The sequence below is a fragment of the Saccopteryx leptura genome, chromosome 3, assembly GCF_036850995.1.
Source record: "Saccopteryx leptura isolate mSacLep1 chromosome 3, mSacLep1_pri_phased_curated, whole genome shotgun sequence".
NCBI lineage: Eukaryota > Metazoa > Chordata > Mammalia > Chiroptera > Emballonuridae > Saccopteryx > Saccopteryx leptura.
Window position 1 is genome coordinate 286,003,713 of NC_089505.1, and position 27,285 is coordinate 286,030,997.

Here is a 27,285-nt window from a genome sequence, read left to right on the forward strand (position 1 = left end):
CCTAGTACATAATCCAGTGTTTTGTCTTCAGATGGGCTCTTAATAAATATATACTAGATGGAATTGCAGCGTTTGCTGAACAATCCAGAGGCAAACTAGGAGTTTATGCAGATCTCCCAATTCCCAACCTGGAGCTTTACAACCCCTGAGCGTCTCTGTTTTATTAAAGGATAGGGATGTTCCCAACAGCCTTCTTATTCCTAAAGTCATATTAATTGGTTTTGGGAAAAACCTCTGTCTAAAGGGAGATTGGTAACTGGGCTGGACATACTTTGGTTTAAATTCAAAGCTGTGACCCTTAACCACTTTGCAAAAGCTTACCCTTTCTCTTAACCTAAAAGAAACAGATTCAGTAGACATGAGTGAGCTGAGGAATTTTTGTTTTGACAGCTTTGGGACATCTGAGATATTATATACCGAGCATTTCTAACCAGCCTATAAAGACATATGTCCAAGACATATCCAGGAAAATGGCTGATCAAAAGTGAGAAAAATGAGAGGAAATCCTCTTAAAATGAAATGTTTTGTCAAAAGCAACCTTGGATACAAAATTTTATGTCAGAAGAGACCTCAGATTAATAGGACCTTTGTCCATTTGAGTAGATGACTAGAATAATTTGGTCTATGAGAAATTTATCGACATAGTGAGCTGTCAGGATCCACAGCAGTCTGGTCAAATAGCCTTATCCTACAAAGAGGAACATAGGCACAGAAAGGTCAGTGATCTGCCTAGGGCTGGTGGCAAAGCTGAGATTCAAACCCAGGCCATCTGTTTGGCAGAGCCCATGTGTAACTCCTCTATAGCAGAGGCACAGGAAATGGCTCATATTTTCTCAGTAATTGAACTACAAAGCACTTCTTCACATGCTGCTTTACCCATCTCATCACTTTATTCCTCGGGTCTCCGGCAGCCCTGTGGGTTTGTGCTGTCTTAAGGATTGCATCAGTGTCATGTCAATACCATCCTGGTGTGGGTGGGCCCATGTCCAGGCTCGGTCTAGTTTCCTCATTATTACTGGAGAGCTTCTTTAAAAATAAGATTCTGGAGTCTGGGGGCTGTAGGACTATGTTTGGGAACCATAGGTCTTTCATTCAACTCTTCATTGCTTATTTAAGTCTCCTTTGTAGGACATCCAAGCCAGTGGTCATCTAGCCTCTGTCTGAAAGCAAAGCACAGAACAGTGGGGGAGACACTTACATTGAGATTTGAGATGTGGAATTCATTCCTAGCTCTGATTCTTGTGAGTTATTTATTACCTTTAGCTAGTAAAACCCTCTTTTTGATTCTGTCACCTGAAAATGGGAATGTTCATGCTTCCTAATTGACAACATCACTGTAAAGACTGTGAGGACAGATTTCCATGAGCCCAGAGCACAAGTGCCTTCTAAGAGGAATGAGACCCATTCTAGTCAGAGGCCAGTAGCCTGCATTTGGTGGCATGGCTCTTTTTGCTAGATGTTTTTCCTTTAAACTGTTTAAGCCCCTAATTTTTTCCCTTTGCAACCTGAAAGCACTTTATCTTTAACCATAATAGTATCCAAGCTAGGATTTAATTCTGTGCAGTTCAACTTCAAAATTTATATAACTACAAAATTTGTATTATTACAAAAAATAAGCAATACTAGTTCCCCACCTGCCTGAAATAACCTTATTTTTTCCTCTGTCCTTAACAAACGACCTAGCTAAACCTTTACCATCTATAGAATTTTTTTTCACTCTTTGAGATGCAGTCCATTTAACCTCTGGTCCTCCCAGGCAGTAAGTCTCTCTTGTCCTATGTCCCCATGGCCTCACTGTGTCTGCTTACTATAAGAGTCAAGTGTAAATAAGTCTGTCTCCTCCATTGGAGTGGGAATTCCCATAAAGCACAAGGTCTGTGCTAGGGCAACTTGGTATCTGCTTGTTTTTTGAGATTGGCATCAGAGAAGAACTCCATATTCACCTCCAACCCCCAGCAGCTCCTCACCGGCAGGAACAGAAGAGTAAGTGGGGAGGGCCATTTCGCATGTTTTGAGGTGAAACCTATGACTAACAGCCTCCTCTGGTTGTTGTGGATGTCCCATGACTCAGAGCTGTCTTCCAGCCTTCTGGTCTCAGGAATTATCTCATTTGGATGGTGGTCATGCTGAGCAGTAAACATACTACTAGGGTTTCTGTCATGCTCTCTGGAGCCCGCTTCATTCTGTTAGAGACCCCACATGGACGGTTGGGTTGCTTCCATGGATGCTTTCTGGAAATCCCAGGCAGAGAACTGGACTGGAAGATCAATCTGAGTTGTGGTCTCCACTCTCTTACTTCTCCAGACCGTAGGCTATTCCACTTTGGCCAAATCACTTCACCCTCCTAAGTGTCAATTTTTCCATCTGTAAAATGAGAAGGCTGGGCTAGTTACTTCAGAATGCTTACAGTTTTAATTTTCAGTGTTCTGTTCTGGGATGAAGAGCAAAATCCCACTTGTTTATTCTGCAATAATGTTATGGAATAACACTGTTATGGCCACAGATAAGAGAAACGAGAATTAAGCTTTGGGTGCCTATCTCCCACCATGTGGGCATGCATGCTCTAGCCTCTTCCAAGGCAGTTTCCTGAGGCGGTGTTTATATCATTGATTCATTGAAGGAGACTTGGCCCTTCTTCACTGCAGCTTGATTATAAGTGAGCTAAACAGATGTCTTGAATTGGGTGATTGGTTCGCAGATGCATTCTAGGGAGCAAGCTGATGGAAAGAGAATGATTTCAGTTCCAGGGCCCCATGACAGATGAATAGTGGTTGTGGGAGGGGCAGGCAGGGGCTAGGTTTGCCACTTAGTTTTTATGAAGTGACTGACCAGATGTTGACGGCAGCTGGTGTAGTAATACCAAAGGTGACTGGTGGGCTAAGTGCCCCTTTAGGAGATAACCTAGAAAGGGGACTAGAAGCCCCTAATTATTTGAGCCTGGGCTGAAATCAGGACTCTTGGGATTCTGCTGACTGGCTGGAGCTAAGTTGGAGAGCTTGTTTCAGCCATCTGCTCAAAAGGTGAAACTGGTCTTAGGATGATGGGGATGGAAGAGACTTGAGAATCATTTTATTTCCCCATTTCTTTTTTTCAGATGAGGAACTGAGTCCTAGAGAGGTTAGATGATTTGCATGAGTCACGCCACAGAGCCAGGGTTAGAGTCCAACTCTTCTTACTCCAGGGCTAGTGTGACTTCAATTCCAAAGAGAAACTTTGATCAGCACATCAAAAAGCAAAGAATGAGTAAGGAATTTCAACAAGGTTTGACATAGTCAGGTTTCTGCCTTCAGTGCTGGGCACACACCCCTTTAACTCTCCTATGTCATGGCTGAGCTCTGATGCCACCTGAACAGCCACTGTGATGACGGCTGTCATTTCATAGTAAAGCATGTGCGAGTCACCGCACGGGCACATACAGGTTTGATGTATGTACTGCGTTTAATCCTCCTCACGATTCCCTGAGCTGGTTCCTGCTTTAATCTCCATTTTACAGATGCAACAGTGAGGCACAGAAAATTAAAGTTATTTACCCTGAGATATGCATCTAGTAAAGTGACAGAGTCGAGCTTTCACCTTAGGCAAACTCCATGCAGCATCTATGCTCCTAGTTACTCCCGGACACCTGGGTGTCCCCTGCAGGCTGGATATGAAACAGAGCAAGGGGGGGATACCTGTTCTAGTCAACGTCTCCCTGGGTCTTCCAGGGGTGAGTCAGCTTCTCCCTCAGTTCCCAGTGGTAAATCCGAAGCTCAGGGAGATGAAGGTGACAAGGACATCCATACACAGTATCTCATAGTTAAGAAACCACTTCCACATTCATTTCTTTATTTGGGCATCACAGCAGATATTATTTTTATTAGCATCATTATTCTGATAAATATCTCATGTTTATACGCAAGAAAACCAAAACTGAAATGGCTAAATGAATTGCTCAATAGCTTAGGCTGTCTGGCCCAGAATTGGAAAAGTTTCCAAGAATTCTCTAGTGATCTTTCTCCTTCACTCCTAAGCCACTGCTTCCCCCTCTCTCTGTCCTCACTGAATCTTCTGGCCTGTGCACAGACCTACTCTCTAGCAGGGAGCTTCCAGTAACCATCAAAAAGCATCCTGTTGGCAGAAGAGTACATAATTCTTTCATGTATTGTTTGTCTGTTACCCATAACTTTGGTGATGATGATGATGATGATGACAATTAAAATCACAGGGTTAGGGCCCTGGCCGGTTGGCTCAGTGATAAAGCATCAGCCTGGTGTGCAGAAGTCCCGGGTTCGATTCCCGGCCAGGGCACACAAGAGAAGTTCCCATCTGCTTCTCCACCCCTCCCCCTCTCCTTCCTCTCTGTCTCTCTCTTCCCCTCCCATAGCCGAGGCTCCATTGGAGCAAAGTTTGCCCAGGCGCTGAGGGTGGCTCTGTGGCCTCTGCCTAAGGTACTAGAATGGCTCTGGTTGCAACAGAGCGACACCCCAGATGGGCAGAGCATCGCCCCCTGGTGGGCATGCCAGGTGGATCCCGGTCAGGCACATGCGGGAGTCTGTCTGACTTCCTCCCAGTTTCCAACTTCAGAAAAATAAAAAATAAATCACAAGGTTAGGAACCAGATTTTATTACCAATTTTGTAACCCACCCACTGTACATCTTTGGACGAGCTCCATCATGTCTCTAGGCCTCAGTTTCTCAATACCAGGTGGTCCTCAAGGTCTCTCGTGACCCTGAAAGCCAACAATTAGGAAGTTCTGGAGAATTGCTTAAGAAAAGGAGACCCTGACTTGTGCCTCAGGATTGGTGGCAGCCTAGGATGTTCCCTTGAACTGTATACAGTCTTTAAGGACTGACAGTGTTTTGAGAACGCTGATTTCTGGGGCTCATTAAAATGGTCTTTAGCTTCAGAGATGAAGCTCTAGCATATGGCTTATAAGAGAATTGCCACATGTGCATGATGCTTCATATGGCTCTTTGTTGAATACACAAATTAGTCTTGTCTGGGGCACATCAGCATTTGTATATGCCAACCATGAGGCAATCCAGCCTCAGCTTAAATGTGCCAGTGAGTTGAGCCTGAGAAGTGAGGTCTGGTGATTTAGTAACTGATGTTCAGCCTAGCTCAGGCCTGGTACTGCCTGGAGCCGTGGCATTTGGCAAGGCCTCCACGCTGTGTGTGAGGGACTCTGACCAGCCACCTGGCCGGAGAACAGCCTTTCTTCATGCCTGGGTCTTGTTTTTTTTTTCATCTGTCTGATGGGAGAAGCAATTGACCTCAAATGTCATTTCAAGTTTTAAGAACCTCTGACTCTATGAATATCACCTAAAGGCAGACATGCCAACCTTCCATGGTATAAGAGAATACTCAGGGAATGGTCCTCTGCCATCGGTTGAAATGCTGTATGTAAATACAGTTTCTCATGGTAAACTTGACATTGTGTTCAGAAAGGGCATGACTGTGCGAATTCTGAACCAGCTAATGTGCACTGGGAATTTCTCCATTCCAAGCACATGCATCATTAATTGAGTCCTCCCAGCAGTTCTGGAAAGTTAGAGTTATCACTGAGATGACTGAGGCTCAGAGTGAGAAAGAGAGCACCCCCCCCCCCCCATACCAGACAGAGGACAGTTGGCAGAATTGGAGTCAAATTTTAGGTCTTGTGCTCCATCTCTAAGAAAGAACCATGATGATATTAAGGTCACTTAATGAATTAACACAAATGGGTATCGATACATTGGAAAAGATTGTAAGGCTGGGTGGTACCATAGAGACCACCATTTAACAAACGAAGTGGTGTCAGGCCCAACATCAAGGCCATCTGCATCTGGCCGTTAAATTTCAGGTCAAGGAAACTAGAGATAAATAAAATCACAATCATGCTGCCATATTTTAAACTAGCAGCAAACTTGAGAGTTCTCTGGTTTCAGATGTAGATCCCATAGCCAAGTATCCAGTGAGAAGTTCTGTCTGGGGCCCATGATGGCCGTACAGACCTTGCACACTCCACCCTCAGTTTCTGCTACTGGGGCCCCTAGCCTTACCCAAGAAACAGAGCAGATACCCTGGAACATGTCAGGAAACCGAGGTGGGAACTTGGACCCTGGGCTTTACTGTGCATGTAGCCTTGGCTTCCTGAGCCGCACAACCGCTGGGGTTAAGTAGGACCTGAATTGTGGAACTGTGTACTCCGACTCACTGCTCGCTAAGGCATCTCAGGTTCACCTTGTACAGGTGGTATCAGGTCCTTTAAAGCTAGCTCAGATGCTCTGGCTCCTGTCCTGCCTCCAGCTTGATCCTGCTTGTCCCTCCATGGAGACAAGCCTGTCCTGCCTCATTGCAGGTCTCAACCCCTGTTAGTTCCTGTGGCTCTGAATGAGGGGAGCTATTTCTGCTACCGTCTTGATTCATAATTCTATGTTTGTGAGAAACTGACCTCAAGGCCTCGGGCATCCCAAAGAGGAAGCAGATCAGTGATATCCTACTCACTCACTTCCTGTCTTGGTAACCTTAGATGTCGCTTCACTTCTCAAAGCCCCAGGGTCTTCCTCTGTTAAATGGGGACAAGATTCCTGCCTAGGTCGTAGGGATTAAATAAGGTAACGGTGTAGGGTTCCTGGAGTAGCATCTGGCCACAGAAAACTCTCAGGAAAAGTTAGCAGTTCTGAAAATATTCTCCAAGACCTTTATGGGGCTCCTCCCCTCATGGCTTGGGGCTCATCTATGAACACACACCCAGAGCTGACAGAGACAAGAACTCATGTCTGACTCAGGCTCCCCTTCTGAGACACTTGTAATAAGAGACAAAGTAGAAAAGGGTGAGTATCCATGGGATTGATAAACCTGAGTTCCTCTCTTTTTTTGTTACTGGTTCTCACTCTATAATATTTGCTTCCAAATCTTATTATAGGCTGAGACTGAAGGACATTAACCAGTGGGTCCCTGGGACCTTCCCCAGGGCAGCTGCTTTAAAGGCGCCTGCCACCTGTAGTCATCTGGAAACTGGTCAGCCTTTGAACGAGCATCTTAAAAACTAAAGGGGGTTGCTTGTCCTCTAACTTCAAATTGACCAAGGTGATTGAAGATACCAGCGGGAGGTCTGTGGGTTTCCAGGGTCAAGATCAAGAAGACACAAAAGGCCTTAACTCAAAGGATATTTTGGAGCACAAGGCTAGTCTGGAAACAAAGAACTGTTGGGTTTTCTAAGCCTGACTAAGGGAAGATCTGTGTGTCCCGAGTGCACCTCATCGCCCCACTATCCTTCCATGGTGTTACGGACAGTGCCTAGAACCTCGTGCAGTCTCCTCCACGTGGGTCAGGCTGGGACGGCCCCCATTCTGCCTGGGCATAGGCCTTGGGTGTGCCTGCTCTGATAGCCTCACATATACTTAGAGGGTAGATTTCCACCTGCAGACTCAGTGTCAGAGTGGGTGGTCACTGCCACCTCTGCAGCCAAGGGGATTTGATAAAGGAACTGGGCATCTCTCTGGGCAAGGTCACCCCAGGGTTTCCTGACCAGTTACCATAACAGCCCTATAAATAACTGCATTTTATAGTAGGACAACGTCTGAAGCTGACTGCTAATGAATTCAGTTTTTTAAATGTGACTTATACTCTGGAAGGGATTCAAAATATCCTTTAAATATAGGTACAGACTGATAAAAAGGCATGAAAATACACACACACACACACACACTCACCCTGGAACAATCATCTGTAAAACTTACCTGAACTTCCCTTCATAATTCTCTGAGAATTTTGAGATAAACTGAGTCCCCACTGAGTGTGATGCCCGTTAGCCTCCTCCATGGGGAATCTGCTTCTAGGGATGGGAACAAGCCCTCATTTAGAGGAACACAGTGAAAGTGCCTGACTGACAGTCGAGGTTTTGTTGTGCTGGCCCAGAAAGAGTCCTTAGAAAAAAATGACCTTCTGAGATGGAGAGCACCGTAGAGGGCGTATGCTTGGCTTCTTTCATTTTTCAAATGCACGACGCTGGGGAGCAGACCTGCTGAGGCCCCGCAGCTGCTGTTGGCAGGTCCGCGCCTGACACTGTCCTCACTGCCCTGCCAAGACCTTTCCCTTCACAGCAGTTGACTCCCAGCAGGCGAACTGTTTGTTTCCAGGAGATTCCTTCGCCTTATCTTTCTTTCATGATGGGCGTGGCTAGTAGGAAGGTAGTTGAGATTTCAACCATGAGATCAGCAGGTTTTGGAAAGTGTGTCTTTTCCTCATTGCATTTTTCAATGGTTAGATTCTTCTGGGTCGTAATGGGTACATAATATAAGGTTGAGTTCTCTGTATTTTTCTCAAGATCAAAGTCACTTTGCAAAATGGGCCTGGCACAGAGGAAATATCCATCTGTCCCCCTAGGGTAGTAGAAAAGCCTTTGCAGACCTGAAGAGAGGTCGCAGACTTTGGGCCTAATAACCAAAATGCAACAGTGGGCTGAGAGTTTAAAGCTGTGGAGGTGTGATGGAAAATGCCAGGATCTTCGTCATTATCCAGCCCTGGGCCACATTCTGGTTCTGCCTCAGGGAAGTCCTTGGATCTTTGGGCAAGTTGAACAAACTTTCTGAGCCTCAGTTTTCTCCTTTCTAGAGTGATGTCCTTCACATCTCATTGTCTTTCTGCATGGAAGATAGTGACGTAAGGAAATACCTGCGTTGTGACTGGCAGATAGCTGGGACTCAGTGAATGTATTTCCTATCCCTCCCCTTGGGAGTGGACCTGCCTCTGCCGTCGGGTTATTTAAGGCCAGGGGTCCCCAAACTACGGCCCGTGGGCCACATGCGGCCCCCTGAGGCCATTTATCTGGCCCCCCGCCGCACTTCCGGAAGGGGTACCTCTTTCATTGGTGGTCAGTGAGAGACACAAAGCATGGCATCGCTCACATACAGTACTACTTCCAGTGATGTGGGATGCATGCCTCACGGCTCCGGAAGCACATCACATCACTTGTTACATCTAGCAGTGACAAATATGGAACCAGAGATTGACCATCTCATTAGCCAAAAGCAGGCCCGTAGTTCCCATTGAAATACTGGTCAGTTTATTGATTTAAATTTACTTGTTCTTTACTTTAAATATTGTATTTGTTCCTGTTTTGTTTTTTTACTTTAAAATAAGATATGTGCAGTGTGCATAGGGATTTGTTCATAGTTTTTTTTATAGTCTGGCCCTCCAATGGTCTGAGGGACAGTGAACTGGCCCCCTTTGTAAAAAGTTTGGGGACCCCTGTTTAAGGCTAAACACTTCACTGAAGCTCTGATCCCTCGGAGACTGAGGGACTCTCCCTGAGGGACTGAGTCAGAGGAGGGTTGAGGAGAGAGATTCAGGAAGCACCCAGGCCTAGAACCTCAAAAAGATCCAAGGAAAATGCGACGTAACCTGGTGTTTTTAGGAAAGACGCACCCCAGGTATGACAGTGCGAGAGGCACTAGGGCTGGCTCGGGAGAAGGAAACCCACTCTGATGTTTTACGAGAAATTAACTAAGAATCTAGAAAAGCCCAATTTAATTTCACCCCAAATGAACATTAATGTTAACTACATTTCTATTTAAAGCCAAAGAATACAGCTTCGATAGCTAAAGGAAGGCCTCCTTGGAGGTTTATCAAAATAAATCTATTTCGTAATTGGAGTGTCTGCCTACCCTGTTTCACTGGGCAGGGTCTGGTCTACACACAGCCAATCGTTAGACTCTCCAGAGTTCAAAGATCTCAGGATTGGTGACACTTGAAAATGGGATTATATATTCTGTTTCCTGTTTATCTAATATGCACACAAGACACATGTGTGGCAGTGCCTGGGAATGCACACCACACCTCTGTCCCAGATAGAAATAGGATGATTTTAATTGGAGGAAAAAAATTAAAATAGAGGATGGGCCACAGAAGTAGAGGCTTTGCAAAAGATACCAATAATTGTCAATGTGGTTTGGGGGTGGCCAGTAACTTTCTCTCCCGTCTTCTGACTTGATCATTCCCAAATGTGAATGTGTCTTTTTGGCCCTTCCCAGAAGAGCCAGATTTAGTGGCTAGCCCTTTCATTATGAGGATGATTTTTTGTGTTACAGAGGACAAAATGTTGGATCAGTTTTCTTCTTGCACTCTGCTATCACAATTAGATGCCTGGCAAGAAAGTCTTGAAGATTAAGGCAGCAGCCTACAGGATACCAATTCAGAGCAGCAGCTCAGCTCCCAGAGGCACATAGAAAGCCTTAAAGGCTGATAAAATATGTAGGCAGCATGTGTTATGTCAACTCAAACAAGGCTAGCTCTGCCTGTTTGAGCTTGCCATTATAAAGGTGAACTGTCTGAATTGTGAAAGGGTGAGTGGTGTTAACCTTCGGACCAGAAGAATAGCAGCTCCCGGAGAGCAGCTGGTATGTAAATCTCTACTGGCCAAGAAGAAGAAAGATACTTAATACAAGTGTAATTGAAGAGTTCCACCCCACCCACCCCCAATTTATATAGTTTGGCTGGTGTCAATGGGAATTATTTTACTCCCACTCCAGGGCAGGGCTAGATGTGTATGGGTTTGACAGTCCAGTGACCAGCTGCCTGCACTAGACTTGGCCCCACTTCTCTGTGTCCTCAAATTCTCAACACCAGACTCATCTTGGAGAACAAGATGGCAGTAGCCCCAGAATCAGCTCTTAAAATGCACAGTGATAATCGGGACTTAGCACTCATTAGTACCATCACACAGATTGATTTCTCAGAACGTCACATCAGTGTGGCGCTTTAGAAGACAGCTAGTCTGGGTCTCATTCTGAGGAGCTTGAAGCCCAGTGAGGTTAAGTGGCTTATTCAAGGTAACCAGCAAGTCAGTGGCAGAGCTGGAGCTGGAACCCAGGTTTCACTGGGTTCTTGTTTCTAGAATCGTGTGGTTTAAACCCCTTTTCCTGCAGTTGAGAAAGCCAAGTTCCACACATGAGAAGATACTGACCCGGCCTGGACACCACCAAATTCCCCCCAAATTCCAGTCCAGTGGTTTGTCCTTTATATCACATTCTTTCTTTTTTTCGTGTCTCCACGCTTAAGGGAGACAATCTTAAAGGTGGATGAATAATTTACATTTTGGCATATTTCTATTGATGTATCAGCTAGCATTGAGCTCCTTCCAGGTAGAAAGGACTTCACCCACTTTGGGTAATGCACAACAAGTAAGGAAGGGAAAGAGAAGGTCAGTGTACCCTAAAAGTAGGGCAAACATGGTTGACTTGCACACAAGGGTGATTCTCCCCTAAAGAAGCCCAGAGAAAGATTCATAAAGCATCCTGGGGAATGACCTCTTCCTGCCTCTCTTCTCTCTTTCTCCTTTCCCAGGGCCTTTCCCCTTCCCTCCTAAGACAGAATAAAGCTGAATTAGCTAGAGAGCCTTGGCCCTCTTCTCTGGAGAGTGGTTGAAGGGTAGACAATAGGGCTGGCAAGCAGGGCAGGGAGTAAGATTTACATTCCCTTTGGCTTCTCAGATAGGGCAGGACCTAACCAGGACTTTTCCTGAGCGTGATGGACTGGGCGCATGTATATAGATGATGTATTATTCTGCTTCTTCTTACAGCAAACTCCAGAAGTAGATGTTATCATCCCCAATGTACAGGGGTGGAAAAGAGGCCAGAGAGGTAAATTTTATTTCCTAGAGTCACCCAGCTGGTAAATGGCAGAGCTGGACTTAGACTCGGACCTATCTGGATGCAAAGCCAAGCTTTCCCACTCTGCCTCAGGCCGTCTCCGTGTCAGCAGGTGGCCTCCTAGGCTGCAGGGCTTTTCATGGTCCAGCCTGTTAGCTCTTTTTTTTTTTTTACCTGCCTTTTCTGAGGATACCTCCCATAATCTGAGTCATACAAAGAATGCCTTTTTCTGTCTTAGTCCCCTTTGCACCAATATGGAGCCCAGCCGTCTGTGAAGTTGACGACTTGCCACCATTGGATAGGGTGAAGGTTTGTGTGAGATGGAGGTCAACTTGCTGGAGTGGAGGAGTGGGGCTGGAGGGTCACGTCTGGGAAACATTCTGCACTGACCGCCGGCTGTTGTTGCAGGTCTGGAGTGCAGCTTTGACTTCCCCTGTGAGCTGGAGTACTCTCCTCCGCTGCACGACCTGGGGAACCAGAGCTGGTCCTGGCGCCGCGTCCCCTCCGAGGAGGCTTCCCAGATGGACCTGCTGAATGGGCCCGAGGCAGAGCATTCCAAAGAGATGCCCAGAGGTAAGGGCGGAGGCCACCACAAAGTGCTCTAAGTGGGCCAGGATGGGGCTGGAATGTCAATTTCTGTTTGAAATTCTAAGACTTCCCACCCCTGCTCTATCCCATTTCCTTTGAAACCAGCTTTTTTTTAATCTATGCCTCTTCGTGTCTTCTCGGGCTGTGCAAAGAAGACGAGGGTGCAAGTCCAATTTCAAGACCAATCCAACCCTTTATTCTCTTACCAACTAAAGGAAACAGGGTTGCATGACTGTCTTTCATGCAGATTTCCCAATGTGAGATGTAGGAAAGTTCTGATCTATTTGTCCATTTGGAACAGGGTTGCCAGATAAAATACAAGACAACCAGTGAATGACTTTTTCATTTATCTCACATAATAGTTGGGACTGACATACTCTTTAAAAGTTATTCCAGTTATACTAAAAAATCAAATTTAATTGAGTGCCCTGTACTTTTATTTGCTAAATCTGGCAATCCTAATTTGGAAGGTATTGTTAACTGGGTTAAGTGTTCGTTTCAAAGCTATCAATGAATATTAGTAGTTTTCCAAGGTGCTTCTGATAGTCCTGAGCTATTTATGAACATCCCCTTCTGAATTATCAGAGACTGGAAAAGGTAGGCTCTGGAAAAGCAGTGGCTGCTTGTTAAATATTGGCTGAGTTTTTAAAGGGATGTGGAGGCACTAAGCCCTACTCCGCCATCAGGTCTCTCTAAAGCAAATCTTAGAGCTCCTAACTCCTTGGACACAGACAATTGCTGACTTGGAATTGACAGCCTATTTCTGGCTCATAGGGAGAGATAATAACTGACTCGGTTCTTTCCGTTTTCACAGCCCTTTCCCCTGTACCGTCACACTGGATCCCAATTTTATGAGGGGACAGTGAAGATGAAAAAGCTAGGACTCAGAAAGAGGAAGTGGCTCACTAAAGCTCACACAGCTTGTATGTGTGGGTCCCAGTCTAGATGTCTGTTGTGATGTGTCCTGGGCAAGATCAATTTCTACCGCATTTTGTTTCTTCTTTATAGAAAATGTTATGACAAGAGCCTGCCCTGGGCCCATTTTTTGGGGGTGATTATCTCAGGCTCATGTTATTGGGGATCTAACAGGAACAGGGCTCAAGTAAGCTCATGGGAGGTCTTAGGGTCAGGCTTCTTCATCAGCCTTGAACCCTGAAGTGAGAGACCTTTTTTTCTGCACACTGTCCCAGCCTGACCTTTTCTTTCTTTGTGACTCTCTAAATTGCCAGACCTTGATTTATATTTTAAGCTGCTTTCACCTGGATATTGATGGGGGGGGGGGGGTGTTTGTTATGTAGGTGAGTGGCTCTTAACCCATAGTGCGTCCAAGTCTTCTGGAGAAAGTATAAAAATACTGCCTAGGTCCCTCAGTCTGAGCATCTGATTCAGTAGATCTAAGATCGAGTCTAGAAATCTGTGTATTTCTAAATTGTTATTATAAAATGTAGCATATGCAAAAAAGTAGATATATAAACATGGATTAAAGATTACAATAAAATCACCACTTGTATTCTCACCACCAAGTGTAAGAATTTGAATGTGGCCCATCCTTTACAATCTCTTCTGCCCCCGCCTATATCAAAAATCTCTTCCTCTCTCAGAGATAACCACTGTCCTGCATATTGTGTTCATCGTTCATTTGCTTTAGTTTATGGCCTCACCACTTATATATGTAGCCCCAAACAACATATGGACTAGGTTATGAACTGTTACATTAATGGTATGATACTGTTTTATGATTTGTCCATTTTGATGTATGTCACGGTGGTTCATTTGTTTTGCATCCATTGCATGAAAATACTACAATTTATCTCTTCTACTCTCATTAGATACTTGGGTTGTTTCCAGGTTTTTGCTATTACTAACAACACTAATGTAAGCATGTTTGTACATGCTTTGGTATATGCGCATGTCTAAGAGTTTTCCTAGAGTATAGCTCTAGAAATGGGATTTCTATTCTTCCATAGGACTGTACATCCTGACAAGTGTCTGGTATTATCAGACTGTCATTTGGTTCATGTGGTAGTTGAAATACAGTATCTCATTGCAGCTTCCATTTCCATGGGACTGTTTTATTTTATGTTTTCATAAAATTGATGTTATCCTCTGTTCAGATTTACTCCCATTCAACCTCCCCTAAGGCTATCTCTGGATCCAAATTCCCAAACTCCAGAAATAGTCCTGGCAATCCATGCATTTTTCATCATTGTAGGGTTTTTGTTTGATAACTATTGAATTGTGATCACAGTTCAGTGAGATCAGGAGAGAGAGAGAGACAAGTATCAATTGTACATGAACTTTGTGGACTCAGACCTTATAACTTTGAAATCTAGTGCTTTAAAAATTTTGAACAATCTTTAAAAAAGTGCCAATAGATTGTATATTGATACTCTGTGCCAATGTGATCTTGTGATTTCTGACATATGCATGTTACACTGAATTCTGTGGACAATGAAAGGGAGAAGGAGTAGAAGGAAGAACACTCATTTATCAGTATGAAAATATATCAGTGTCTTTAGGTTTTTATAAAGCTGGGTTCCAAGAATCAGGGCATGTACTGAATGTGAACCTTTTTCCATTAGATAAATCAGTCAAGATTGGAATGTCCATTTTTTAAATAATTGTTGCCAACTTCTATCTCCCTGAAAAATCATTGCTCTTTCCAACATGGTAGTATGTCATATCACTAGGATTATAATGTGAATGACTATGACAAACACCGCTATAGATACACCAGTCTTCTTTGTCAAAGTCTTTAGTGAACAAACATCCAAATACAATTTGGAGAAATCTCACCACTGTCAGAAACTTGTGTTTATTTTTCCTGGGATATAACAAGGGGATCTTTGCTCACACAGCCTGGATCAGTCTTAGAAACAAGGGACATAGCCTCCCAGATTTCATAAGTACACTTCTGGAATGTCACTGAGAGGTATCCAGAACTTTTAGTGATGGGCTGCTCATTTCTTTTGGAGTCAACTAATTACATCACGACCTGTCCCCTGAAATAGGCTTGTTCCTCATGAAGCAGGCTGATGTATCTTAATGTCCCTTGATCTTCAGAGAAAGAGGTAAAAGTGAAGGGAGAGAAAGTGACATACCCAATCTGCACAATGGCAAAGCAAGGATCCACGTTCCAGTGCTAACTCCCAACTCTTTAGAATCTCGTTTTCTCTGTCATTTTGGTAGAAAGTATACTGGTAGTAGAGAGAAGGAGTGATGGGTGCCCTTCGGGCTAGTGTTGTCACTAGGGTTCTTTTAAACTCAACATTTATTGGTTAGGTGGTATTTAGACTCTATTGCCATATTTCTTGTCAGGTGATATAGAATGACCAGAAAAAAAAGCAGTGAGATAATACCAATCATAGGTAATAAACTTAAGATTATAAATTCTGTATGATTTTAATTTATGGCCCTAGTGGATGAGAATAATAAGGGAGATACAATTCAAAGCAGCAAGATAATAAAAAAATGACAATCTTGATGGAGCACAACATTATAAATTAATAAAGTCTTGAGGAATCATCAGATTGAGGCATTCTATGACTTTTCAAGAAGTCCCAGGGGCATACTTGATTTCTGCTTCTTCTGGTGTTTCGGAATGTAGTCAAAGGAACATATTTTTCTTCTCCAGAAAGATAAGATTTTATCTTCAGCATGCACCCTAATTTTAAAATAGAAAACGGATTAGTATTCCCTCCTCAAAATCCCTCCCAGCCCCTCACTTATATGCATATACAAGAAGAATCGAGTAGACTCATTCGGCAGGGGCCTGACTCTTCCTGTATCAACTCAACTTTCTTCCAGGGCACTGATTCTCAAGGTTTTTTTGTTTTGTTGTTGTTGTTGTTGTTGTTTTTTGGTGGAGGGCTTAGTTGGAACTCTGCTACTGAGATTCTTCTATTTATCAAGATTACTTTGTTTCCAAAGGTTGAGAAACACTGTCATAAGGCTCTGAAATGGCTAAGAATGCTGCCACAGAGGAGTAGGGTCCTGCCAATGCCAGATTGGGGTTATCCAGACTTTTGGTCCACTCCTGTTAGTCCTTTGTGTGTTAGTTCCTTGTAGCAGATAAAAAAATTAATATAAACTGGGTGGCTTAAAACACCAGAAATGTATCGTCTCCCAGTTCTGGAAGCCAGCAGTCCAAAATCAAATGTTGGAAGGGTCAGTATTTCTGAAGGCTCTGCAGGAAAATCCATTCCATGACTCTTTCCTGGTTTCTGTTGATTGCTGGTAGGTAGTACGTGGTGTTCCTTGGCTTGTAGACACAGCACTCCAATTTCTGTCTCTATCTTTTCATGTCATTCTCCTCTATGTCTCTGTGTTTCAAATCTGTTTCCTATGGGGCCTCACCTTCATTAATTGTCTGGCAGTACATTTAAAAGGTTAGGGCATTGCTCACATACCAGTGATGCTGAGGAGACTTGCTCTGCTCTATGGCACAACCAAGTTGTATCCACTATGGTATCTGTTAAGGGCTTTGCCTTCAGAGGAGTCTTGGGAAGCCCACTCTCACCTATATCTTCTTTGTAGATGGAGAGAGTGAGGGGTCCTGCCTAAGGCGCCACAGCATGAAATATGCCATCCAGGCTACAGAGTAGTGCAATTAGAGTGAAAAGGTGGGGTAAGGTTATTCTAACCAGCACTGCCTTTTTAGAAATGGGGGAAGAAAATAAAAAGCTTATTTTGCTTAGGATAATTATCTCTAGGTCCAAAAATAAACTAACAAACAAAATAGAATCAGACTCACAGATACAGAGAACAAACTGACAGCTATCACAGGGGATGAGGGTTGGGGTATGTGTGGAAAAGGTGGTAAGATTAAGCAAAGAAAGAAACAAAAACTGACTGACACAGACAACAGTGTGGGGAGTGCAGTAGGGAAAAGGGGTGTGGTAAGGGGAGGGAAGTAGGGGAGAGTAGATGGTGATGGAGGGAGACTTTACGTGGGGTGGTGAGCACACCTTGCAGTGTACAGGTGATGTGTTATACAACTCTGCACCTGAAACTATATTATTTTATTAACCAATGTCACCTCAATAAATTTTATAAAAATTAAACAAAGAAAAACAAACAAACAAAAAAACCCACAAGAAATAAAAAGAGTACTGTGCTGAGTCAGAAGTATGTAGTGCATCTGCCACTGGCTGGCATGCGACTTTTGGCCTCAGTGTTACAATTGGTAAATTGAGTGGGTCAGACTGAATAAGCTCTAAGAGCATATGAATCTGTCTTTTTGATTTCCTTACTTTCTCATTAGGAACCTATTCTTAGTGTTTGTTATCTGGAGATTTTAGCCTCAGTTGTGAGTACATAAAACAGAGTTTATTCTTGTATTATTATTTATTATTTTCCATACGAACAACTGCAAACCTACTTTTGCCCCACTTGGTATATATCAAATGGTTCAGATAAGACATATCTTAAAGAAATATGGGCTCTAAGAAAAGCCATGAACTGCTCTGAAATTCTACTTGAAAAGAATTGAAGGAAAGCTCTGGCCTTGCAAAGAGAAATAAATAAAATTCTCTTGAATGGGGATAACTACAGTGTAATTCTACTTAAAATGGAAAGATAATCTTTACTCATTCAAGATGGAAAAAGACCGGTTCAGTGTAAGTTGAGATCTGTGGGTAATTTTACCTCTGTGGCCCTCTTTCCTGATTCATTATAAATACCAATGGAAATAATACCCCAGAGCCCACTCCGTAAACAGGAAAATGGCATCATAGTGTAGCGTGTAGCCCAGTCAGGCTGCAGTCACCCCAGCCATGGCAGACTGAAGCAAGGTTTCTGCTCTGTTTCGATTTAAGAAACATGACCCTATAAGACTGGGGTTGTATTCATCCCAGGTATCCATGTACAACATTTCTTGGAGTATTTTTCAATTTAGGACTCTTTAGGCATGACAAAAGAATTTGTTGAGAATGACCGAACCCTCACCCACAATGGTAACCGTACACATTCCCAAATGGGATTATAAGCACTGCAGATTGCATGTGTTCAGATCTCAGTGTCCAGGTCTCCCCACTAAACGGATGGTAAATCCTTTAACCTGGTTGGCTATGGTGATAGTCCAGGTTACTTTTATCTAATGCAGTATGATTTATTTTGATTCTTTCCACTTCTTCCTTTAAAATTTTTAGTACTAGTTGCTAGTCATGCTTGATTGATGCACATTTCTTGGATATTGGGTCTTTCTTAGTTGATTTATACTGAAGCTGCTTTTATTTGGGAATATGCTAACACTGGGTTTACTTGTTAATGAAGCTGGTTGCTTGCATGGTGTGGCAGCTCCCTGTGTCTCCGTTACGGAGTGAGTTCCTTGGCCTGAACCTTTGTTGTCTTTGGCAACTGTCTTCTCTCTGATGTGATCAGCATTTTTGTACCTGCAAGCAATGGAAGAGGTATTTGAAATATGCTGGTAATAAGGAATTATTTATTCCTTACACATAAAATGAGAGTGATTTTCTCATTGTAAAGTAGGTAGACATTAAATTCACTTCGGCAACAACAGCATAGCATGCTCTTGTTTAATACCCTTGTCTCCAATATTGCTTGGGCTATGCAAATATAAAGTATTATTAATGTATCATTCCTTACATCATATACTCCCCCTCTCCTGAGGACTCTTTTCTTTATTTATTAACCCGATGTGCTTGTGTGTTTCTGCCTGAAAGGTGACCATTGCTCAGCGGTGGGCGTGCACTCAGGGAGCCGAGCGCGGGGGTGCTTAGGGCAGCTGCTGCTTCCCCCACGTCCAAGCTCTTGCTGCAGATTATACCCTATTTAGACTCTTAATTATAAGTTATATCAAGAACATTGAGACTATAAAAATTGGAACAATTAAAAGCATTAAAGCTCTCAAAATGAGGGCCAGGGAGAAGGTAAGGGTCTCAGTGCTGGTGTGGCAGTCCTCCGGAGCACCTGCATAGAGCGCTTTAGTTCCTCCTCTTACTTGTTCTGTCTCTTGCTTTTCCCTCCTTCTTCTATCCCTGTGTCTTCTTTTTCTCTTCCTTCCTCAACCTCCTTTTCTCCTCAAAGGCCAAATGCATCCTTCCCATCTACAACTCTGGAAGCAGACGGCTCAGCAGGACTGGCCGGCACATAGGCTGAAAGTGGGCTTCCCTTACCTAAAAAGACAAAGTCAGACTTGGTGGTCTTTTGTGTGACATGTGTATAAGGACAAATATGAGAAACAGAACTTGCTAGAGAAACAGGAGAGTTAGGCAAATTCTGTTTTCTTGTCTTTTCTTTGTTTTTTTTCTATTTTCTTGTCTTTTTTGTTTGTTTCCTTTTAAGCAAATTCTGGAAGTCCCCTGCTCTATGAGGAAATAATTTTTAAAACCTCACGCATAGAAAAATAAGCTGAGTTGATGGGTTTCTTTATTCCTGAGGTTGAAAGCAAGACCAAAAATCAGTGTCCTTCAGAAGGAAACCAGGAGCCCAGACTGAGTGAAAGGAGGACCCAGAAGAGGTCCTGTGTCTTTCAGAGGCTTTAGACATTGAGTTTCTGCAGGAAGCCTAATTAGCAATATTCTTCCCAACACTACCAGCAGCAGCAGCAGCAACTTTTTAAAACAACCTTTTAAAAATTCACTTTTCTATAAACGTATGAGTAAAGTCAAAGAGCCCATTTACCTGGAAAATAGAAAGAAAAAATAAAGTGAAAACAGAGGAGGAAAAACCAAAGAGCATGAGACTGATATGGAACTTTTGTGTGAGCATGTTGGGCCAGCCCAACATAAGGCCATAGCCTGAACCGAGAAGAGCTTGGATTGCAGGGAGGGAAGGCCACAGGAGCCGATGCTCAGGGACCTACTAAGCTGTCTGGCACCTCTATGTTGATGGGGAAAACCTGCCTCCTCTAGGTGGATGTAGCCAGTGCCAACTCAAGCAGAGCATGAGCTGAATCGCAGCCCCACTCACCCATTCACTCAGCGTATTTGTGCAGGGCACACATCACCCAGCTCTGTGCAGTGACCCTGTCATGTTTCTCAAGGGTTTACGTTATGCCAAGCACTTATCGTACATTGCCTTATATCAGGGGTCCCCAAACTTTTTACACAGGGGGCCAGTTCACCATCCCTCAGACCGTTGGAGGGCCGGACTACAAAAAAAACTATGAACAAATCCCTATGCAACTGCACATATCTTATTTTAAAGTAAAAAAACAAAACGGGAAGAAATACAATATTTAAAATAACAAACAAGTAAATTTAAATCAACAAACTGACCAGTATTTCAGTGGGAACTATGCTCCTCCACTGACCACCTATGAAAGAGGTGCCCCTTCCAGAAGTGCGGCGGGGGCCAGATAAATGGCCTCAGGGGGCCGCATGTGGCCCGCGGGCCGTAGTTTGGGGACCCCTGCCTTATATGATTCTTACAATAACTCCATAAAATAGTTTCACAAACAGCGATAGCCATGTTCCAGACTAATGAGATTCAAAAGAAATAAGGTGAGAAAGAACTTTCAACTATGGCCAAGTGAAGAGATTGGCAATTCTCCCCCAAAAAGCAATTAGAAAGCCGTATAAAGTTACAAAAACATAATTTGAGCGCTCTATACATTGGCCAAATGATTCCACATATGAGTGTTGTGATTGCCAGAGGATGGAGAGATGGAGAAGGATATAGGGAGACTAAATGGTGATGGACAAAGATTTGACTTGGGGGATGAACACACAATACGTTAAAGAAAGATGTGTTGTAGAATTAGGAACCTGAAACCTGTATAATTGTGTTAAACAGTGTCATCTCAATAAATTAAATTAAAAAAAACTGATCAAATGAATATAACAATCTGAAACACATTTGTGCTTAAGAAATTGCTGAACCTCTATCTTCCCTGTAGTGTGTGGTTGTAGATAAGATCCAGGAAGAACCATCGGAGGCAATATCATTCTGACCTGGTGCTTCTCCTGTCTACCTCACTCAGTCTGCAGAGTAGAGCATACCATGAAGATCAAAAGCTTCTATGTCACAGATGAAGAGGGCTCACTTGATTTAAAGGAGGAGACAAAGTATATGCCAAGTAGAATGTGGGTGAAGGTGATTTCATGGTTGAGGCAGGCATATTCAATGAGATTATATATATTTCCAATGGAGATGGGAAAGGGTCCAGCTAGCCACAACCTTCTCACTAACCCTGACTGTGTGTTTATGCAGAGGAGACATGAAAGAGACTATTGGATGCACTTCTTTATCTATATACAGATTTATTGGTGAAAGACAGAAGTCTTACCGGTACAAGGTGATGGAGCACATCCTCTTTCGAAACACTGTAGACCACTAAGCTACACACAGATGTCCTGTATAGGAAACCAGGCTAAAAAAAAAAAATCAGAAGAAAAACATATTTAAAAAAGATGCAGATATAGCTCAGCCAAGTTATTAAGCCTAGAAACTTAAGAAAGAAATAAAGCAAAAGAGCAACAACAAAAAGATCAACAACAATCTTTTTTTTTTTTTCTGTATTTTTCTGAAGCCGGAAACGGGGACAGACAGTCAGACAGACTCCCGCATGTGCCCGACCAGGATCCACCCAGCACGCCCACCAGGGGGTGACGCTCTGCCCACCAGAGGGTGATGCTCTGCCCCTCCGGGGCGTCGCTCTGCTGCAACCAGAGCCACTCCAGTGCCTGGGGCAGAGGCTGAGGAGCCATCCCCAGCGCCCGGGCCATCTTTGCTCCAGTGGAGCCTCGGCTGCAGGAGGGGAAGAGAGAGACAGAGAGGAAGGAGAAGGGGAGGGGTGGAGAAGCAGATGGGCGCTTCTCCTGTGTGCCCTGGCCGGGAATCGAACCCGGGACTTCTGCACGCCAGGCCGAGGCTCTACCACTGAGCCAACCAGCCAGGGCCCAACAACAATCTTTAGAGGAGAAGATTGAAATAGAAAGTTGCTAGCAGAATTGGCTCATAATAAATACTGAAGTAAGTCCTTCAGGCTGAAGTGAAATCATACCAGGAGAGAACTTGAAGAATACCAGAAATAGTAGATATGTGGTTTGTGTAAAAGACTGAATAAATATGTTTTTTCTTATTTCTTTTCTTAATATCTTTGAAAAACATAAAATTATATAAATGTACAACTACAAAGCTATGATGTTTGGCTGACACATATATAGAAGTAACGTATATGGCAATAATAGCACAAAGGGTAGGAAATGGAATGCAGTTATATTGGAGCAAAGCATCTATATTTTACTGGAGTTGAGTTAGTATTAATCTGAAGTACACTGTGATAAATTCAGATGCATATAGTATATAGCAGCCACCAAGAAAATAACTCCAAAAAATGTTAAAAAAAAGAAAAAAATCAATAGAAGTTATTAAATGGTACACTGAAAAATACTTGGCAAGTAGGAATAACAGAACAAAAATGATAAGAAATATATAAAAAATAAATAGCAAAAAGACTAAATGCAAAGCCAACCAAATCACTAGTTATTTAAATACATATAAAGAGTCCAAACAGTCCAATCAAAAGACTGAGATTATCAGATTAGATTTAAAAAGAAAGACCCAATTATATGCTTTCAACAAGAGGTGCACCATTGATTCAAAGATGTTGAAAGTAAAAGGATAGAAAAATGATACCATGCAAACATTAACCATAATAGAATGGGAGTAACCACATTACTATTAGACAAACAGACTTTAAAACATGAAATATTACTAAGGGAGAGATGGACACTTAATAATGATAAAAGAGGCCATTACCAAGAAGATATAATAATTATAAATATATATGTATTTAACAGTAGAGCCTCAAAACACATGAAGCAAAATTGTTATAACTTAAAGGAGAAATAGAATTTAACAGTCATAATTGGAGATTTCAATTACCCATGCCCAACAATGAATAGAAATGATAGAAGACTTGAACAATACTATCAACTAACCGGATCTAACTGAAAAATATAAGACATTCTACCCAAGGACTATAGGAAACATTCCTTTTAAGTGTAAGAAAACTTTCTCCAGAATAGACCACATGCTAGGCTGTAAAACAAATCTCAATAATAGAATTCATACAAAATATGATCTCCAAACACAATGGAATAAATTAGAAGTTAACAACAGAAGTTTGTAAAATTCATGAATATTAGGAAATTAAATAATCAATGCATAAAAGAAGAAATCACAAGGGAGATTAGAAAATAGTTTAACTAAATAAAAATAAAATATATCAAAACTTATGGGACAGAGCTTTAAAAATGCTTAGAGAGAAATGTATAGCTTTAAATGCTTATATTAGAAAAAAATAAGTCTCAAATCTAAACCTAAGCTTCCATTTCAAGAAACAAACAAAAACCAATGGAAACCTGAAGCATGCAGAGGAAAAGAAACAAAGATTAAAGCAGAAATCAATGAAATAGGAAACAGAAAAAGCAGTAGTGAAGCTAATGAAACCAAAAGTTGGTTCTTGGAAAAGATTGACAAACCTTTAATTAGACTAACTAATGAGAAAACAGGAGAAAGAAGACAAAACAAATTTCCAAAATCAGGAATGAAAATGATTCATTGCTCACCCTAAATAAATTAAATGATTATAAGGATATATTACAAATACATTTTTGCCAATATATTAGACAACTTAGATGAAATGGACAAATACTTAGACACAAATTGCCAGAATTAATAAGAAACAAAAAATTTTGACAGACCTAACACAACAAATAAATAACTTATTTTAGTAACTAAAATCTTCCCACAAAAAAAAGCCCAAACCCAGACGTCTTTGATGGTGAGTTCTATCAAGCATTTAAGGAACAAATAAAACTAATTCTTAATATACTCTTTAAGAAAGTAGAGGAATGAACACCCAACTCATTCTGGAAAACCACTTACTTTTCCCCGAACTACAGCTAGAAAAAGGCATCACAAAGAAAGAAAGCCACTTCTCAATATTCCTTATGTGCAAAGATACAAAACTTCTTCACAAAATATTAGCAAACAAAATCCAGCAGCATATAAAAAGGGTGATACTGTGGTGAACTGGAATTTATCCAGAAATGCAAAATTGGTTTAACATCTACAAAGCAATCAAGGCAGTACACCATATTGATAGGATAAAGGACACAAAACATATGATCATCACAATAGAAACAGAAAAGGTATTTGATAAATTCCAACACCCATTTATGATAAAAACTCTCTCTACAAACTAGAAAAGAAAGGAATTTCTGAAACCTGAAAAACAGTATCTTTGAAAAATCTCTACCTAACTGCGTGCTCAGTGAAAGACTGAAAGCTTTCCCCCATGTCTGGGAACAAGGCGAGGATTTCTGCTTTCATCACTTCTGTTCAACATTAAACTCAGCCAGTGCAATAAGAAAAGGAAAGAGAGAAAGATGAAAGAAGGGAGGGAGTGAGGGAGGGAAAGAGAAAGGGAGAAATGGAAGGTATTAAGATTGAAAAGAAAAAAAGTAAAACTTTTCCTTAGCAGTAAACATGGTCTTTTATTTAGAAAATCTAAAAGAATTAATAAAAAACTTAACAGAACAAATAAATGAATATATCAATATCATAAGATACAAAATCAATACACAAAAACTCAATTATATTTCTTTGTTTAACAGCAGACAATTTCTAAAAGGAAATTAAGAAAATGTACACAACAAAGGCATCAAAAAGAAGAAAATAGGAATAGATTTAGCACAAGAGGTGTAAGCCTCGCACACTGAGAATTATAGAGCATTGCTGAAAGCAATTAAGGATAATATAAACCAAAAGAGAAACATTACATTTTCATGGATTAGAAAACTCAATGGTGTACGATGGCATTTCTCACCAAATTGATCTGTAAATTTAATGCAATTTCTATCAGAATCCCAGAAGGCCTTTTCTTTTGTAGCCTAAAATGTGTATGAAAGTACAATCTGACCTAGAATAAATAAGACAGTCTTAAAAAAAAAAATTGGAGGACTTATGTTACCTGATTTTAAAACTTAATATAAATCCAAAGTAATAGAGACAGTGAAATACCAGGACAAGGAGAGGTATATATATATATATATATATATATATATATATATATATATATATATATATATATATATATATATATATATATATATCTCAAATGGAACAGAATTGAGAGTCCAAAAAAAATTTTTATGTTCATGATTATTTGATTTTTGATGAGGGTGCCTGGGCAATTCAACATAGGAAGGATAGTCTTTTCAAGAAATAGTGCTGGGATAATTATATATTCATATACCAAAAAACAAACAAACAAAACCCTTAGACTCTTACCTTATAACATACACAAAAAGCAATTCATTGTAAATCGTAGATTTACATCTAAGAGCTAAAACTAGAAATAAAAATCAGGAAAAAAATGTTTGTGATTTTATGTTGGCAACATACTTCTTAGGTATGACACTAAAATCATAGTCAATAAATGAAAATTTGATAAATTATACCTTCTCAAAATTCAAAATATTTGTGTTTAAAATACAGCATTAAGAAAATGAAACAACAGGCCACAGGCTGGAAGAAAACATTTGCAAATCACATATATAATATAAAGGACTTGTATTCATAATATGTAAATAACTCATAATTCAATAATAAGACTAAGACTCCAATTAAAGATGACAGTCATCTCGTGCATTTCAAAGGGTTTTAGTGAGAATTAAACAAAATAATTTACTGATGCTTTTTTTTGACATGTTTGGGATATAGTAAATAGTAAATGGCTGCAATAGTTATGATCAGAAAGGTTATAACTATTTTATGAATAAGCTGAGTTCTAACAAAGTTACCTTTACATAAAAATGAGACTAAGAGACATGGACAAGAGTGTGGTGGTTACCAGGGGTGGGGGGAGGGAGGACAGGGGGAGAGTTAGGGGGAGGGGGAGGGGCACAGAGAACTAGATAGAGGGTGGCGAAGGACAATCTGACTTTGGGCGAGGGGTATGCAACATAATTTAATGACAAAATAACCTAGACATGTTTTCTTTGAATATATGTACCCTGATTTATTAATGTCATCCCATTACCATTAATAAAAATTTATTTTAAAAAAAAAAACAAAACAAAAAACAAAAAACAAAAAAACAAAGTTACCTTTACAGAACATGTGTTCCCAGAACAAGCTGGAATTGTGTTGTCTGTTGCCCTTTTTTACGAATATCACAGGAGACAGCAAACGAGTAGGTATAAGAGCATCTTTAATTCAGATTGCAGCAACTTGAGAAGGCTGGTAACTCCCGTCCAAAAGAACTGCCTTAACACTCCTGGCGCTGGTGGTTTTTATAGGGTACAGAGGCTGTTAGTAATTGTGTAAGGGGGGGGGGGGAAAGTGCGTGTAGTTAGTCATGTAACAATATGCAAGAGGTGGAGGTTCAGTTGCAGGATTGTCTCTTCTGCAAGTTCTTCTGATGTAACACTGCTACCCAGCATGGTCCTACCTGGTGTCCTTGACATTGCTCCGGAACAGCCAGGGTCGTCATGCCTCTGGGAACTTCTGCAAGAGAACTCCCTGTATTTCTTAGGCAACAAAATAAAGATTAAGGTTTGTGAACTAAGCTCCTAGTAATCTTCAGAACCTTAACTCCTTGCAGGAAATTCTGTGACTCAGTCCTTAAAAGAAATTATTGTGATTTAACCTCTTACACTTGCCAAAGGACTACTTAGGGTATAAGCAGTAGCATGAACCAAGTTCAGCCTTCAATGTCCAAAGAGGATCTAGAAGATTCCACAGTGAATGTCGTGCAGGGTAAGTGAAAGGTGCTTCTCTGAGCCATTCTGTCATGCAAGATGACCAAAGATGAGGCTTCCTTCAGTGTCTGTCCCATCGAGTTCTGCTCATAGGGGAGTTTGGGGGGCGTGGAAGAGGAAGAAGCAACCTGCTTTTAGTGGGCAACAGTCGTGGTCTGACAGTTCTCACCCGTTCTCTCACTTGTTTTTTCACTGATTGTTTAAGCATTATTGTCAGTATTATTAGGCATAGAGAAAAATTGAAAACTACTTTAAATGTCCATTAACAGAGACCAACCAAATTAGGATTTATTCATACAAATGTAATTGCAAAATTAATACATATTTATTATGAAAAAAATTTAGAGAT

The 27,285-nt window shown here is 41.5% G+C and overlaps 1 protein-coding gene across 1 annotated transcript in view; it reads left to right on the forward strand.

The window, feature by feature from the left end:
• Positions 1 to 27,285, forward strand: part of ALK (ALK receptor tyrosine kinase) — a 693,423-nt gene that overhangs the window by 198,513 nt on the left and 467,625 nt on the right. Inside the window, exon 3 of the mRNA XM_066378600.1 lies at positions 12,022 to 12,186. Coding sequence (XP_066234697.1) covers positions 12,022 to 12,186 — 165 coding nt within the window. The remainder of the gene's footprint in view (positions 1 to 12,021; positions 12,187 to 27,285) is intronic.